General features: G+C 31.4%; 5 protein-coding genes across 5 annotated transcripts; 3 read left to right on the top strand and 2 right to left on the bottom strand.

Annotated features, from left to right (window-relative positions):
* Window positions 1-1,496: 1,496 nt before the first annotated feature.
* On the top strand, window positions 1,497-2,879 carry LCB3 (sphinganine kinase LCB3; the record flags this gene model as incomplete). Its single annotated transcript, XM_004180531.1, has 1 exon — window positions 1,497-2,879. One exon carries the CDS (start codon window positions 1,497-1,499, stop codon window positions 2,877-2,879), a length of 1,383 nt encoding a protein of 460 aa, XP_004180579.1.
* Window positions 2,880-5,245: 2,366 nt separating this feature from the next.
* On the top strand, window positions 5,246-6,232 carry TBLA0D05670 (uncharacterized protein; the record flags this gene model as incomplete). The annotated part of the gene is made up of 1 exon (XM_004180530.1): window positions 5,246-6,232. The coding sequence occupies one exon, from the start codon at window positions 5,246-5,248 to the stop codon at window positions 6,230-6,232; it is 987 nt and encodes a 328-aa protein (XP_004180578.1).
* Window positions 6,233-7,582: 1,350 nt separating this feature from the next.
* Window positions 7,583-9,835, top strand: TBLA0D05660 (uncharacterized protein; the record flags this gene model as incomplete). The annotated part of the gene is made up of 1 exon (XM_004180529.1): window positions 7,583-9,835. One exon carries the CDS (start codon window positions 7,583-7,585, stop codon window positions 9,833-9,835), a length of 2,253 nt encoding a protein of 750 aa, XP_004180577.1.
* Window positions 9,836-10,063: 228 nt separating this feature from the next.
* Window positions 10,064-12,991, bottom strand: TBLA0D05650 (potassium ion transporter; the record flags this gene model as incomplete). Its single annotated transcript, XM_004180528.1, has 1 exon — window positions 10,064-12,991. One exon carries the CDS (start codon window positions 12,989-12,991, stop codon window positions 10,064-10,066), a length of 2,928 nt encoding a protein of 975 aa, XP_004180576.1.
* Window positions 12,992-14,087: 1,096 nt separating this feature from the next.
* PBS2 (mitogen-activated protein kinase kinase PBS2) lies at window positions 14,088-16,538 on the bottom strand (the record flags this gene model as incomplete). The annotated part of the gene is made up of 1 exon (XM_004180527.1): window positions 14,088-16,538. One exon carries the CDS (start codon window positions 16,536-16,538, stop codon window positions 14,088-14,090), a length of 2,451 nt encoding a protein of 816 aa, XP_004180575.1.
* Between the last annotated feature and the right edge of the window lie 182 nt (window positions 16,539-16,720).

Raw genomic sequence — 16,720 nt, 5'->3', positions numbered from 1 at the left:
GCTGATTTTTTTGTTTTGGGTAATAAAGGAAAGTGCGAAAATTCGCAATTGTCCCAATTGAAAAAGTTGAAAATATTGAAAAAATTGAAAAAAACATCCCAAAAGGGGAATTCCAATAATATCCTCATTAAAAATTCCTTAAGATGTAACGAAGCTCATCATACAAGATCATACTGTATTGATACTTATTAGGACCAATATGGGAAGTTTGTACCACCAAAAGTTTAACAGGGCAGGAATCTATGACGACTAGAATTGGTGTCCGAATTCTGGTATGCTCATGATTGAGATATACAGTAAGATCTGGCAATAAAGTTCCTGGCCTACTCTGAATGGGGCTATAGCCGAATTATCATAGCTTTAAAGAGTGGAGAAACACACGGAGCACCGTCTTTCAAATGCAGTAAATGCCAGCCGAAGAGTGTGCCTAAGACTTTATTCATAATTGTCATTCATTTCTATTTAGAAACTTTTCAAAAATAACTGTTGCTTTGGGTGATTTTGCCTTGGGATTGGATACCTGCCCTTGCATTTGGCGTCGGTACTCATTATCAATGTTGACTTTTTGGAACTCTTTGCAAACTGAAATAAGGATATTTTGCTTTCATTTGGATGTAATGTGAAATGATATTAGGCTATTTTAATTTTGTATGCGTTTCATTATTGTCATACTTCCTAAACGTCTCTCGTAAAGTTTTTTGTATGGTCATCATGCTCTCTTTGAGACTTTTTTTCAGCGTCACAATGATTTTATGGAGGTATTCTTGCCAAATTATTACGTGAAATGGATTTATTTTTTTTTGATGTCGTTAATTTGTCTATCGATACTTATTTGTCTTTTTTTTTAATTCACAATAGCTCTTTACTGCAGGGCTTTCATCAAGGACAAATAATTTGTCCTTGTTAAGAGATACGATGATCGATTTGAATGTGAAACTTTTTTTTCGTATCTTATGAAGGTGACTACATCGAACTGTCTCACTCAATCCTTCAAGATTTTTTTGTATCTTAATATTTTGCTAACTTAACTTTAATTGTTTGCATATTTTGTTTACATTTGCTTTGAAGTGGTTATTATTAGAAAATGAGGATCAATTTATTTTATTGGATTTGATAAAGATATTTTCTGTTTTTTTCTTTATGTTTTTTTTACGTTTTAAATTTTTTTTAGCAGTCATATATATAAGTTTATATTATTATTATATTTTGATCTATACCTAAGCCACTATCTTACTTTTTTAGTTAACCATTGGAATATACTTGTCTTTTTATTTTTTTTCTTTAAATTATACCCATTAGAAGCTCCTCAATTTAACTAGCGGCTTAGTTGAAGAAATATATATCAACTTCTATTAATCTATCTATTTCTTATTATTTTATTCTTTTAATATTCAAGCAATCATTTGTTATCCATAATTTTATCCTCTAACTCATTTCTAAACATTCTTTATCCATAAATTTTATCCAATATGCCTGCCAATTTAATCAGTAGGGACATGAGTAGGTCAGGCTCAAAAGAAAAGCCAGATATACTTACTCAAGAAAAGGAATTAATTAAATCAAAATTATCAGCAACTACCCTCTCAACTACTTCGAGTGTAGATGATATCTTGACTTCATCTGATTCAATTACCAAATTATCTTCAAAATTACATTCAAGTACTTCAGATATTGCTGAAGAAAAAATTGAAAAACCATTAGATTATGGGAAAATGGATATATATCAATTATTAGATCCTGGAAACCATGGTGGTGAACATTTTAAGGAAAAAATGTCACCTTTCAGGTATGCATTCAGAGAATATTTGACGCGCTATACAAATACACAATCTGAAATGTTATATAGATGGCAAGTTAAATATCGTACTCCAACAAGAGATAAATTTTTTGCCTACACTTCATTAATGGGTTCTCATACATTCTTCGTTGTCTTTTTACCCGTACCATTATGGGTTGGCCATTATCATTTATGTATGGATATGGTATATGTCTTGGGATATTCATTGTATATCAGCGGTTATTTAAAAGATTATTGGTGTTTGCCAAGACCAAGAGCTCCACCTTTAGAAAGAATATCATTAAGTGAATATACTACAAAAGAATATGGTGCACCATCATCACACACAGCTAATGCTACTGCAGTAAGTTTATGGTTATTTTTAACATTATATTTAACAGACGCATTTTCGGTTCCAATGAAACTATTTTTAGTGTTTCTAATACTTGCATATTATTTTACTTTAGTCCTTGGAAGATTATATTGTGGTATGCATGGTGTTTTAGATTTGGCTTCAGGTGCAATAATTGGGGTTATTACCTTTTTTGGTAGATTAATCATCAAATATGCAGGTCCCATGTTAAAGATTGATTTAACAGATCATGTTTGGTATCCAATCTTTTCAGTTTCCTTTGGATTAGTTTTATTATTTAAACATGTAAGGCCAATCGACTTTTGCCCATGCTATGAAGATAGTGTCGCATTTATTGGTGTCGTTTGTGGATTAGAATTTTCAAATTGGTTAATAAGATATAAAGATTTCCAAACTGTTTTCCAATTAAATGACAATCATGAATGGTATTTCATTCCTGCTAAGATTATCGTTGGTGTCATCTGTGTTTTGATTTGGAAGTATGTAATTGCTAAGCCTGTGATCTATGGTATTTTAATCCACATCTTTAGATTTGAAGATTATCATGTCGAAACGATCAAGTCTGAAGGTACTATTGATAGTATCAACAAGACTGAAGAATTTGAATGTGAATTGCATTATGATATACCAAAATTAGATGTTTATGGTAGATTCTTCATCTACGCAGGTGTTCCATCCACAGTTTTCTTGGTTTGCCCCATTGTATATTATTATTTGGATTTAGTATAGTCATTATTTACTGACTAGGAAACAACGTAAAAAAGGCCATTGACGTTCCATCATTTTACACGCTCTAACTACATTAAAGTATTATTTTCTTTTTTTAATTGTCTGTTCATCAAGGCCTTGCTACATTATTGATTTTACTACGTTTTTATGTTACATTTTTTTGTTAAGCAGCACTTACTTGCTGCATCTCTACTACGGCACTTTTGCAAACCGGTTAACTGTTCTCCTTTTTTTTTTACATTACTGTTTTTTACTACTATTTTTTTCTCAAATATTTTATGTATGGTTACTGTTATAGATTATTATTTTACGCCTCACTTCCTCCACTAACCCTTATCGAGTTTGTTTTTATATCATTTTATTTTTACCATCTTCAAAAATATTACTTACATAACTTTCCACTTGACTTTTCACATGGAAGGTATTTCATATGGGACTCCAAATATTTGTTGGTAGGATCTAAGCCGAACAAGCAACATGCACACATATATAAAGCCATATATTCCTTTATTATTCTATATACTTTTTTTATATTCAATCTCTGCTTCCAAGCAATGATTTTTCAAGATGCAATCGCGTTTGTTACCATATTCTCTTCTAATTCTGAGGGACATAAAATAACAATACCCAAACAGATGGTATCATCCTTGATCTAAGTATTAAGTTCTATTCTTTGTATTCTATTTTTTTATTTTTTTATTTTTTTTTTTTTGACATTTACTCATTTTTCAAGTTACGTAATGTTAGTACAGCTAGATACCAATAAACCCGATACGAAAAAAAAAACCTTTCAAACCTTGACAAACTTGCGAAAGTTCCACCCTCAACTAGACTTTCAACGTTTTAGTAATTGACGACCCTTGAAGTTTGATGTTTGGTATTTGGCCTCAATAATAATGTCGTAGATCTGGCTGGATAATGTCGGCTAACCTTGGAAACAGACTCTATGTGTTTTCTACCGTCGTGACTGGCCTATTTACACCCGGTAAAATAGATTTTTATCTCATTGTGGCACCTATGTTAGTTTTCATAGGAGTAATTGGCAAACCTTTCTAGAATTGAATTGCCTTGAGGCCACTGAGAATGCCGGACCCGGTTTAAGCCCTGCCCTGTACTGTACTAATATGCTGCGTGTCTTGTGTTGTATTTATTTATTGTTGTTCTACTAATGGTATAGTCCGACGCTGCTGCTGTTTTTACTTGTTGTAGAGTAGTAATTCGATGCTCTTAGAGAGGGACGCCTAGTGTCCAGGCTCGATAAATTATCTCAACTAGTCTACTTGATTACTCTCACTGCATGATGCACCCTGCCTTGGACGACCAGGCTTATCACCTAGGCCTTACTCATCGCAGGGGTCTATGTATTGTATCTACCGTATTGCTTTGGTATATAAACCGTGCATTCCAATGCCACATTCTTCTTTATCCCATCTTGGTAGCCATTGCCTTAAACAGTTCATATTTCCAATTATTTTCGTTACAATCCACAAGGAACTTTGTTTGACACATCTGCAATCAAAAGTGCAAAAGTCTTTTAAATTCACAAGCACGCTTTGCACACTATACATTATACGTTTTCCAATTTGCAAATTACCTATTTCTCAAAAAATTCAGTAATTGTGTCAAACATCCAATACAGCAAGCATATTTACATCACACCGTCCCTCTTATACATACGCTGCAGATACTAGACTCGAATCGATTCAAGACGACTCATCTCACACGCACGTAAGCATTATACACACTTCGTCTTCCAACTTACTTGATCTCTATTTATACCATACAACTACTAGTGAATTTACTGATCGATAATTATTGATTCTTTAGTGACTTTTTATTTTTTTGTCTTTATTTTTTTCAAATCAGATTTTTGCACACAGCTTGCAACTTTATATAACAAGATACACTCACACCCAACTATAAGAAATAATATCATATTAGTTACATACAAACTAACTTAAATCTCACAGTTGGCCATTATCCTGCGATCATTACTATTTTTATTATCATTATTTATACTAATAGTAGTTGTTAATCATTTTAATTCCCTATTTTCAACTTGTTTAATCTCAACCCCGTTCTAGACCCGTCTACCGATCAGCTCGATTTTACGTAAATTGATATCGGTTGGACCTTGAAAATATAACAAATATTGAGCATAAAACTTCAAGAAACATTTTACTTATAGGACATTCTATTTCTAGGTTTTTTTGTTATTCTGTGATATTATTCATTAGCTGTGAAAAAAAAAGTTAAAAGTTTAACACAGACAACTTTTGAAAAATATAGTATTGAAATAAATTAAGCAAAATACAAAAAAAGAAAATAATAGTCAAAACTTCAATAACAATAATAACATTAATAAAATGGCTACTACAAAAGAGGGAAATCCCACAGACTATTTGGCTCATATGTCAGAATTAGACTCTCCTGTCGAAGTGGAGGACTATGAATCTATGCCATCCACGGCACCACTGTCATCTCAGTTGATGGCAGGTGCATTTGCTGGGATCATGGAACATATGGTGATGTTTCCCGTGGATTCATTAAAGACTCGAATACAATCCTCTTCGAGTCCCTTAAAATTGATGTCTTCTAATATCAGCACACAATTAAAAAATATTATACATACCCAAGGGTATTTAGCCCCTTGGAAAGGTGTTCAAGCCATCTTAGTTGGTGCTGGCCCAGCCCATGCGATTTATTTTGCTACTTACGAAGCTTGCAAGAGCAGATTAATTAAGGAGAATGATACGGGGTATCATCCCTTTAAAATTGCATTATGTGGTGCAACTGCTACTACTGTATCTGATTTTCTTTTCAATCCCTTTGATACTGTCAAACAAAGATTACAACTGAATTATAATGGTAGGATATGGAATATGACAAAGACTATATATCAAAATGAAGGGTTAGCTGCATTTTATTATTCTTATCCAACAACAATCGCTATGGATATTCCATTTGCAGCATTCAACTTCGTCATTTATGAATCTACTACCAAGTTTTTCAATCCAACAAACTCTTATAATCCTTTCATTCATTGTCTTTGTGGTGGGATTAGTGGTGCAACCTGTGCGGCTATTACTACCCCATTGGATTGTATTAAAACCATTCTACAAGTAAGGGGTAGTGAAACCCTTGGATCAGGCCAATTGAAAAAGGCAAGCACAATGACCGAAGCTGCTAAAGCTATTTACTCAGTAAGAGGCTGGAAAGGCTTTGTTCGTGGGATGAAACCAAGGGTCATTGCAAACATGCCTGCAACAGCTATTTCTTGGACTGCTTATGAATGTGCTAAGCATTTCTTAATGAGAGGCAGTACTACACCTGAAGAAGAATCATTAGTTTGAAAATATATATATATAAGAAAAAAAAATAACGACTAAAAAGAGAAGAAGAAATATTGGTTAAAGTGCTCTCAATTGTTGCATTTATTTACATATACGTCACCATGTTTTAATACTATCATAAATAACATTCTCTAAAATTAGAAAATTCCACTAATTGAATTCATTCATTTGTATGACAATATATTTTGCTTAGAGTGCATTTTTCTTTAGCAAAACATGATTTACTTCTCCTTGCATCATGGTGCTACATCTGGATGTGACAATTAATATTTTCACCCCCAAGAAAAGAAAAATACATTTCTTTGACTGATCATATGCTTAACAAGTAATCACTATTACCAAACCCCATATACCTTTTTTTAAAGGTTGGATTCTCATAACTTGTTGGTTACGCTTTAGATGTCAGACCCTTTATTTATTTTTTTTCTCTTTTTCTTCTATTTATTATTATTTTTTATTTCTATTTTTTTCTTTTTTTTTTATCATACACTCTATGCATTCTCCTTTATTTGACATTAATGGCATTAGCATTCATAATATTCTTTCTCGTTTTGTCATATTAAATTCTTTTAATTTTGATAGAAATCGTGAAAGTGTATTTGTTACAAACTGTAAATATTTGTGTTCTAATAGATTTAACTTTTTTTTTATTTTAAAAGTATTAAACAAACATATGACAAGAAAAAAAACTAATATTCAAAAAATACACTTACTCATACACATAATAAAAAAAAGTTCAAAGGTATTAAATTCAATTAAACAAGCCAATTTTCACATACTTACATCTACATATTATCCGGGCTTCATTTGATATCTACCTATTTCATTCCTTAATAGTATGCCATATGAATTTAAGATATCTTCCAAAATATTCTACACCAAGCTAAAAAAAAATATAATAAAAAATAAATTATTTTTTCATAATATCATTATTTGCCATACAAGCACTCTTTAACCTCTAGGCATATATTCATCCCTTATTTATTTATTCTCTTATTTTTGTATGCCATTATATTTATTATTTTTTTATTTATTTATTTATTAATAAAATTATTATTTATTTTTGCAATTAAATATAGCAGTTAGTATAATTAATTTTATTAAATCTTTTAATTAATTTTATTACATCACAGTATTAGTTAATTTATTTCTTGGCAAATAATCTCGGAGTATTCCCGAGAATGTAAAGTTAATCTAATATTTAAGGCACCCACGACCATGAATAGTTTACCCTAATGAAATGAAGCTTACTCAGATCTTTATCAGAATAAAAATATCAAATTAGAATATTAACTCACAGTAGTTTATTTTTTTTAAAATACTGAATATTGAGTTATATACTAACCCAAAATGTCTAAACGATTAAAAATATTCCTCTTTCCATTATACTACCTTATATATCTGGCAAATTTAGCAGATTGTGCTGGAGTTATTTCGCATCTAACATTTTTAGCAAGAGCCACTCCAAAGTATTTTGAAGAATACTCTCCTTGGTATAAAGCAGGTGCCTTTTTCCCAGATGCTCTTTATTCCTGTAACAACAATAAGCAATGGACTGATTTTGCAGAAGCTAGCCATTGGCCGCCTTTTTTATTAAATGGGATAAAACTTTGGAAAGCTAAATATGGGTATAATGAACAAGTTCGAAGTTCACAGGATTCTAAAAAATTACAAGCTTTTTTAACCGGTGTCTTGACACATCAAATTTCTGACACGTCGTGGCATTCCTTAGTGGATAACTATAGAGACCATGGCCTAATCAAAGTTTTAAGTGAACTTGAATTTCAGGGTAATATTGATAAAGCTCATAATTTTGTGGATTTTTTTGGAGATTTTGTTGAATTGAATAGTGTTATTCGTAAAATTGATCAAGAAAATTGGGATCATTATACTAATACAAACTGGTCTTTACCAAAGGAGAATGATATAATGGAATTATTAGATATGAACGGACTTTCCCGAAAACAGATTACATATAATGAATTAAAAATGTGTGTAATTCAACGAGGTTTGGTTGCCTCAAAAAGTGAAATGTTAACTGTTTCAAACAAAAACCATTTACCCTTAAAATTAGCATATAATTCTTGCCCAAGGATAAGAAATTTTTTGCAAGATCATTGGATGGGAGGTGGATTGGATATTATTTCCATGATTAGAAATTGTGTAACCCAATTTGAATTATTATTCCGTACTGAATTTATAGAAGACTCGCAATTTCTCGATACGATACAATTTTGCCAGAATTTGCCAACGGTTCATAATAATGAAGCTTCTTCATTTCATATTACAACTGCCTTAAATAATAGAATCCATATATCACCTGATAACTTAGAACCTTCTAATTTTGGAGAAAGTTTATCATTTGGTGATTTTGAAAATGATAATAAGCCATATTTGGCTATCAGTGCCCCTTTGCAGGATTTAACGGGGAAAGTTTACCTTTTACCATGGGATCAAGTTCAAAGCCTATATAGCATAAAATCTAAGCATATATTAAATATTAAAAAGACGGAACCTGTTATGGGGATGAAGGGGAAATATTTGGACAAAATTTTGTTGGATTCCAAAACCTTTTTGCTAATATCAGAACCAGGTTCTAATTCAGTTTCATTCTATAATAATGGTAGAGTTCATCTTACAATTACTGATGATAGCCCTTTTGTACATCAATTAAAAATTGGTGGAGTAGGTCATATAGATGATGATAGAATACCAGATTTAGTTTTAAGATCTGAATATTATGGTGATAAGGAAACAGGAAAACTGATCATTGTACCATCTAGCAGTTTTATGGAATATATTGCAAAAAATGGTCTAAGCAAAGATGAGAAGGAAAAAAATCTAAATTTAGCAGATTTACATACTATATCATTAAATGGATCACCTTATTCATATCCTTATCAGCATTTTGGTTCAGCAGTAGCTATAACAGATAGGTATTTATACGTTGCAATTCAAAATTTAGGAATTGTATATGCCTATCAGCTAACTGGGTTATCACAGGATTCTTTACCCAAATATTATATTAAGCAACAAAAAATATATTTGAATAAAAAAGGTTCTTCACGCGTATTTAAACTTGAAAATTCAAAAACCCATAGAATGTTTGGCAAAGTTATAAAATCATGGGAATATAATGGCCAAGTTTATATTGCAGTATCACAGCATTTACTTAATAAAGTTTTCATTTATAAAGAAAATGGGCCTACCCTACAATTTTTAATAGAATTAAAACTTTTTACATTATCAGAAACTTTTCCTATGAGTGTAGAATTTGGAAATCAATTTGAATATTGTAAAAGCTCAAATGTTATTTATATCTCAGCACCTGGCTCTTTTGATAATCTAGGTGCAATTTGGAAAATATCAATGGCTGACTTAATAAAAGAAATAGAGGAGAAGCATTCTAGGTCCATCATAATGAGATCTCTGAGATATTTACATATGATTAATCCTCAATATAATTCCTCTGGTTATTCGAATTTTGGAAAAAGTTTATTAGTAAATGATGAAGGAACTTTATTTATCGGTGTTCCAAACTTTAATTATGGTCACTTATATTCTAATCAATTAACTGGAGAGGTAATTATTGATCAAAAATAGCTTTTTTTGAATAAGTAATTTAAAATTAGAACGTTCCTCTTTTTTTACAATAATATATACTGTCGATAGAATTACATAAATTTGGGTGTTTATTACTAACCTTATTATATTTGGAAATATATTATATATTAAAATATTTTAAATTAAAATTATAGAAATTCATTCGTTAAAAGTGTTTCCTTGTATATACTAGTTAACTTATTTAAGCATATACAATATTTTCTTTTGTTACCAGAATTTTAAATTTTCCAGAACTTTTAATACTTCTTTATATTTGGTATTTACATATTCAGAAGCAGGATCATTTAAATTGGGCAATTGTTTTTGTCTTTGTGATTGCTCTTCTACAATAATATCTAAACGTTCTAGCTTTTCGCTTGGTAAAATAATAGCTCTATCAATTGAGTTTGGCAAACCTCTATGTCTTCCTCTAATAAGAAGTATAATAATTACTAGTTTAGAAAGTTTAGAAAATTGACCTGTGAATGAAGGTGTGGTGCCTGGATACCCTAATGACATGCCAACTGTACAATATGCGCTAACCAATTCAAATAATACTGAAAATAAATTGAAAGATGGTCTTTCAATATCTCTAATTTTAGAACCTTCACAAATGCTTACAATAAATAAGGCTACAAATAGAAACCAGAGGTCGAAAGATAGTTGCTTTCTAATATGTGATCCAATGAATGACTTAGTTGATAATTTTTTAGTATTTGAGCACTCTCCAGAAGAGCATGAAGTTAACGATTGTTGGGTTTCTAACTCGGTTGATGTGAAAGAAGAACTTCTATCAATAACAGAGGTTGATTCATTTTCATAAATCCCCAATGATTGTTCTTCATAAACATTTGTTCTCCTTATTGAAATTGCTAGTGGAAACACAGATATATACATCATCAATAAATAGGTCACTTGAAGTGTTGGATGTAATACGCTTACATCAACCAACGCAAATCCTGGGGTTCTCGTTGCAATCCCTTGGAAAAGGCCTGCCAATACTCTATAGCCTTTTGATAGCGGATCTAAGGTGGAAATATTCAAATCCAAGATAATAAATAATAGCCAATCAAAAACTGTCAATGTAAATAATGTAAATAATAACCACCAGGTCACTGCTTTAGGAAACAGTAATGTGAAGCATCTACGAGGATGATCTAAAAGATATCCTAAACTTTCCTTTCTATTTGAAGATTCAGGTGTAATCTTTAATGCACCCCAAATAATAAACCTTAAAAAAATAGGAAATCCAGTATTTCCTAGAATAACAAAACACATAATTACTATTAGCGGATATGGTGCAGTGTTAAAGGAAGCCATTGAATTAGGTGTTAATGTTAGTCCTACATTATTTGAACTACTCATTCCAGTGAAAGCTGCCCACCACCCTGGACTGCTACCAAATTCTAAAATAATATTTTTGTAGGTCATCGCTGAATATGCCCATGGGATTAAAAATACAAATGCCAAAAGATTAATACCAAAATAATAACAAAATACAATCTTACATAGTAATTTTAAAGCTCTGTATTCGACACCTCCCAACTCCTCTCTTTGGCTTTTAGTCAAACCAATAAAAATTGAGTTTCTATCCAGTTTTGGCTCATATGATAGGTAGCCTGTACTCATTGTTCTTGCTGATAGTGGTGGTAAATCATATGTCATTACAGTTGATATATTATCTAAAGACGCTGAAAATGATGCCTCTGAATCAGTGTTGAATGACAGACTATGATTTCCACTGAGAGGTTCATCATAACTTTGTTCATTATTCCTTCGTTGTTTGCTTCTTTTATTAGTTTTTTCTAATAAAGTAAGAAAACTACGTTCTGTATGTCCATCTTTCCAGACATTGATTTTAGTGCCCAGGTATTTTTCATTTGTAAATGACGATTTAAACCTTTGAAGGGCAGTTATATTCTCATCATTTTTATATGAATTGCTTGCTTTTTTTTCTTGTTTTAAGGCTCCTTTCATTTGAGGTTTAGTAATTTCAAACCTAATGGTAGTTGGATTTTTTTTAAGGGTGGATATATCTGCATTAATTGGGTTAATTTCGTTAGGTGAAGGTAATATTATAGTTTCATCTTCCGCCAGTTCCCTTTGAAAGGTTGACAAAGTTGTATCGGATTGACTACTTACAGATCCCTGTTCATTATTCAAAACCAAATCAAGATCTCTTCTTATACTTCTTCGATAATAAATATAGGTCAAATAATTTTTTACAAGATAAAAATTATTCTTTTGAAAACTTAAATTTCGGAAACATTTTTTATTATAACTTTTTATCTTATTTGGTGAGAAATGTTGAAGCTTCATTTTTTTTAAACTTGAAAACTTTCTTTTATTGTACATATTCAGTTTTTGAAGAATTCTTAACGTTTTGATATTTTTATATGTTTTAATATCTTTAATATCATTTCTTTGGCTATTTTTACCTTTGTAAAAGAGTATGTTGTCAAGGTAACTGTTTTCTGTATTTGAATCTGAATAAGAAATACTGTTCGAAGTGCTCTGACTTTCTTGATATTCAAGTGAAGTTGTAGCAGATAACATCAATGGAGAATCTCTATTAATAAATGTTCCACTAAAGAGATTTTCATGAAAAGTATTCTGATTTTTATTCGTAGCTTTTTGATATTGCTGAGTTTTTGATAATTCTTTCTCTAGTAGGCTTCTTGTTCTTCTCATCTTAAAATTTTGTTTGGAGTAATCTTCAATTCCATCAAAATGTCTTTCGAACCAATATAATCTAACTGAAGCCAATATTGAATGAATAAATATTGATGAGCAGAAAAAGCAAATTAAATATATTATTATTTGCTGGTAAGTAGTTAACATATTCAAATCTACTGTATTTAAGCCCCCTTGAGTTGCAGACGAGCCTGCCATGAATAAAGCATCAATATATCGTATATTTCCCACAGGATATATTAGAATAGAACCAATAAGTGTATTTGTGATGATATAAAAGTAATGGATCATTATAAAATTCTTGAATAAATATTTCTTCAAAATAAAACACTTCTTAGATGTTTTATTAATGATATCCCTAGTTTTCCTTCCGAGTGTTTTCCCTGCCTTTACAGTAATAGTGGCAATTGTTGAAGTATTAGAGTATGTTCTTGATAAATGATTTCGGTTATTATTTGACATTTTTTTAAATGTATGATAGAATTTGTTTTATCTATTATGTTTAAATATTAATTAAATTTATTTGTTATGCGTTATTAAGAGTTCAAAAGAGAATACAAATATTTTAAACATTTCTTATTCTACTCTTAAATAAAGTACATAGTTGTCATGTTAATCTCTACATCTTTATATCTATTTTTCAATAAAAAAAAATGTTGTATTTACATTTCGTGTGTACCCTTAAAATATTTTTGCAGATCATCCTGATTTGGCTTAAAAGTCCGAAAAAGGCACCGTAGTGCAGAATGCAAGACATTAAAAAAAAAAGATGTCTTAAATCTTGAAGACTTCAAAAATACTAGTAAATAAATCTTCATGATAGAGTGTAGTAAGTGGTATTGAAATATCTAGTTAATATGTCTAAATGTAAATATGTAAATATAGCAAGGTTTTTTCGTGGTCAATTCACAATTATAGCTTTAAGTACTACTTGAAAATTTGAGCTAAATATTCTATTCAAATGATCAGAAAAGTGAATACCAGAACAATTTTTGAAGTTTGAAAAATTTTTCAAATTGAATTATGATGTAGATATATTATATATTGAATTATTATGTAGATAAATTCTTACATGTGCTTGTTTTCTTTGCTATATTATATAATGTGAAATAGGAATGTAGTAAAATGAAAAGAAATTCGAAAGAAATATAGGAAGAAAAATAGTAGAAAAATAAAGTAAATTAAGTAATGTCACAATTAGTAAATCCAGATGAAAATGTAATAAATAAAATATAAGTGGAGGAAATTTGTAATTAAAGTGGGAGGAAATAATATAATAATAGTAATAATAATAAATTATTTGGGGAAAAAAAATGGAAGAATGCCCACGAGTGTAAAATTTGAAATGAAAATATGGAAAAGAAGAAAATAACATAATGTTACGGATTGTTCAATAAATATTTGCTCTGTAAAACAATTAATAAAACAGGAAAAATAGGAAGTCAGCGAAGGTGAAAATGGGAATTGAATTGGAGATTGTAAATATGGAGATGGAATTTAAATAAGAAAAAATTTTAGATCAAAAGATTAAAGAATAATATTCAGGAAAAAGGGTGCATTATGGGAGACCCCCCATATGAAGAGCCGGAATGATTTTTGGAAGTTCATTACCGCCTGTCTCTTGGACAAGTCTTTTTCTTTTTTCTAACCGATCTGATATATATTGACTCATTCCCACATCAACGTTATTATATTTCAGTAGCCATGGGTGTTCCAATAGTTGAGAGTAGGTAGGTCTTCTTTCAGGATTCTTTCTTAAACAGACTGCAACGAAGTCATAAGCATCTTTGCTGAATCTATCTAAGGGTAAAGTAGGTGGAGGACCATCAACAATTGCACTTAATTGAGAGAAAATATTATCAAATGTTTCAGGAGGATATGGGTATCTACCTAAAGCCATTTCAAGTATACTTAAACCTAATGACCATACGTCAGATTGAACAGAGTATGTTGTCATGTCTGGGTTTAATGATTTAATACGTTCTGGTGCCATGTATGATTGGCAGCCGATGTTCGTCTTAGCCATTGATGCAACTAAATTTCCAGAAACACCAAAATCACATAATTTAACGGTTCCTTGGGTAGCTGAACATAAAATATTGGTTGGTTTAACATCTCTGTGAATAATATTATGAACATCTTTCAATTCTCGTAATCCTCTTATCACTGCGTTACTAATGAATGCCAATTGGGGTTCATCAATGCCACCAATTTCTGGCGTGATATCATAAATTTTATCTAATGAACTACCATCCATATATTCCATACACATGTAAACAGCACCTTCTATGAAAAATGCACCATAAAAGTCAACGATATAAGGAGATTGACACTTATGTAAAACTTCTAGTTCCATTAAAATTTGTCTAAATTTTGCTTCATCTAATTCCAACCTAACTTCTTTCATAGCCATTATTACTTGAGTTGGTTTATGCAGTACTTTCGAGACATTACCATAATTTCCGTGACCTAAATCGCTTAAAAATTCTAATTCATCTAAAGTGATTCTTGAACTATAACCATTACTAAAATCAATACCTTTTGAAGATAATGATAATTTCCCTGCGAAATTTAATGAGCCAGATTTAATATCAACATATTTTGAGAAATTGGCAAAAAGCCCACCAGAACCAGAGCCAGAACCAGAGCCAGAACTGTTTGAATTTCTGGGTTCTGTTCCAAGAGTGTCATGTTGTTCAACACTGGAAGATGTAGATGTAGATTGTATTGCATTTAATAAAGAGCCTGGATTTGATCTCCTCCCATTTTCCGTTGTATTATTTTTGTTACAAGAATTTATTGGTAATTTCTTATTCGAAGGAGATGGTGCAAATTCTTGAACTGTATTAGATGCAGAAGTAGATGTTGTTGGAGATTTATGGAGAGATTTTAGAGATAGCCCACCAGGTGGTAATTTTAAGCCACGTCTGGCACTTAAGCTTGTAGCAGGAGTTCCTCTATTTATAGCTACTTGAGGCATTGTAATAGGCCGTTTAGGTGCTCTTCTATTTGGGTTAAATTGCGTAGAATTTGGATCTAATGTTTGTTGTAGTTGTTGAGATGCCTGTATCGGGCTAGTTGGATTTTGCTTATGCAATTGTTGTTGTTGGACTTCAACTTGTTGCTGTTTTTGAACTTCATTTTGCTGTTGTTGTTGAACTTTGTTTTGCTGTTCCTGTTGTCTTTGTTGTAATCTTCTTTGTTGTCTTAACTTATTGATATCTGGGAGTTTTAAATCGTTAACTCCTATTTGTCCTGCCTTCGATAATGAAGAAGAGTGCAATCTATTTCCATGAGTAACGTTGATATTCATCGTTGATATATTTGTCTTATTCGTATCTATATCATTGTCGTTACCAAATGTCCTATTTGACATATGGCTATTAATTGCAGAAGTACTAATACTATGGCTCAAATCAGATCTTAACACATCCGATACATTAATATTGGAAACATGAGTATCGTTCGGGGTGCTACTATTGCTATTATTGCTAATATTGTGAATACCAGAGCCACTATTGGATCTGTCTAATTGGGTATTTATTGACGGTAAATTACTTGGGCCACCAGGCAAGGGAGGTAATGGCTTATTTACAATTTTTTGTGAAATTCCTGACGTAGGAGTCCTTACCCCCTCATCTCTATAAGTTTGATTTTCTAAGGGTGCTGAATTATGACTAGTGATAGTGTCAATCGTCCTATCTCTATCTCTTTCCTTGTCTGAATCAGATTCGACACTAGCTTCATTATCTTGATTTGCTTTGTCATCTTTATTTTTCTGACTGCCTACACTGGCAGATCTCTTTAGAGATCTTTGTTCTTGAAATGCCTTCATACGGGCATGGAAATTAGCATTGATGTTGCTGTATTGCGAAGATGTCGATTGAGCTCTTTTGATCCCTGGTGACAAGTCTCTCGAGCTAGTAGAAGGGGAGGGAGTTGCTGAGTCACGTCCAGGCCGATCATGTGGGGCTCCTTCGAGTGTCAGCTTTGCGAATTGGTCACTCATAGTGGGGATGCCTGTGTGTGTTAGCTTGAATTAAAAGTTTCTATTATTAATGTCTAGTATTTTGAAATGTTTTAATTTTTTTTTTTTCATTGAATAAGCAGACGAGTTTCGTTCACTTTGAAATCCAGTCCGAGGGCTTAGCGAATTTTAGACAACGAAGAATGCAGCTTTTACTGAGCTGG

Source organism: Henningerozyma blattae, chromosome 4 (assembly GCF_000315915.1).
Source record: "Henningerozyma blattae CBS 6284 chromosome 4, complete genome".
Classification (NCBI taxonomy): Eukaryota; Fungi; Ascomycota; class Saccharomycetes; order Saccharomycetales; family Saccharomycetaceae; genus Henningerozyma; species Henningerozyma blattae.
Note: the sequence above shows the minus strand (reverse complement) of the source record. Positions and strands in the feature narration are given on the sequence as shown.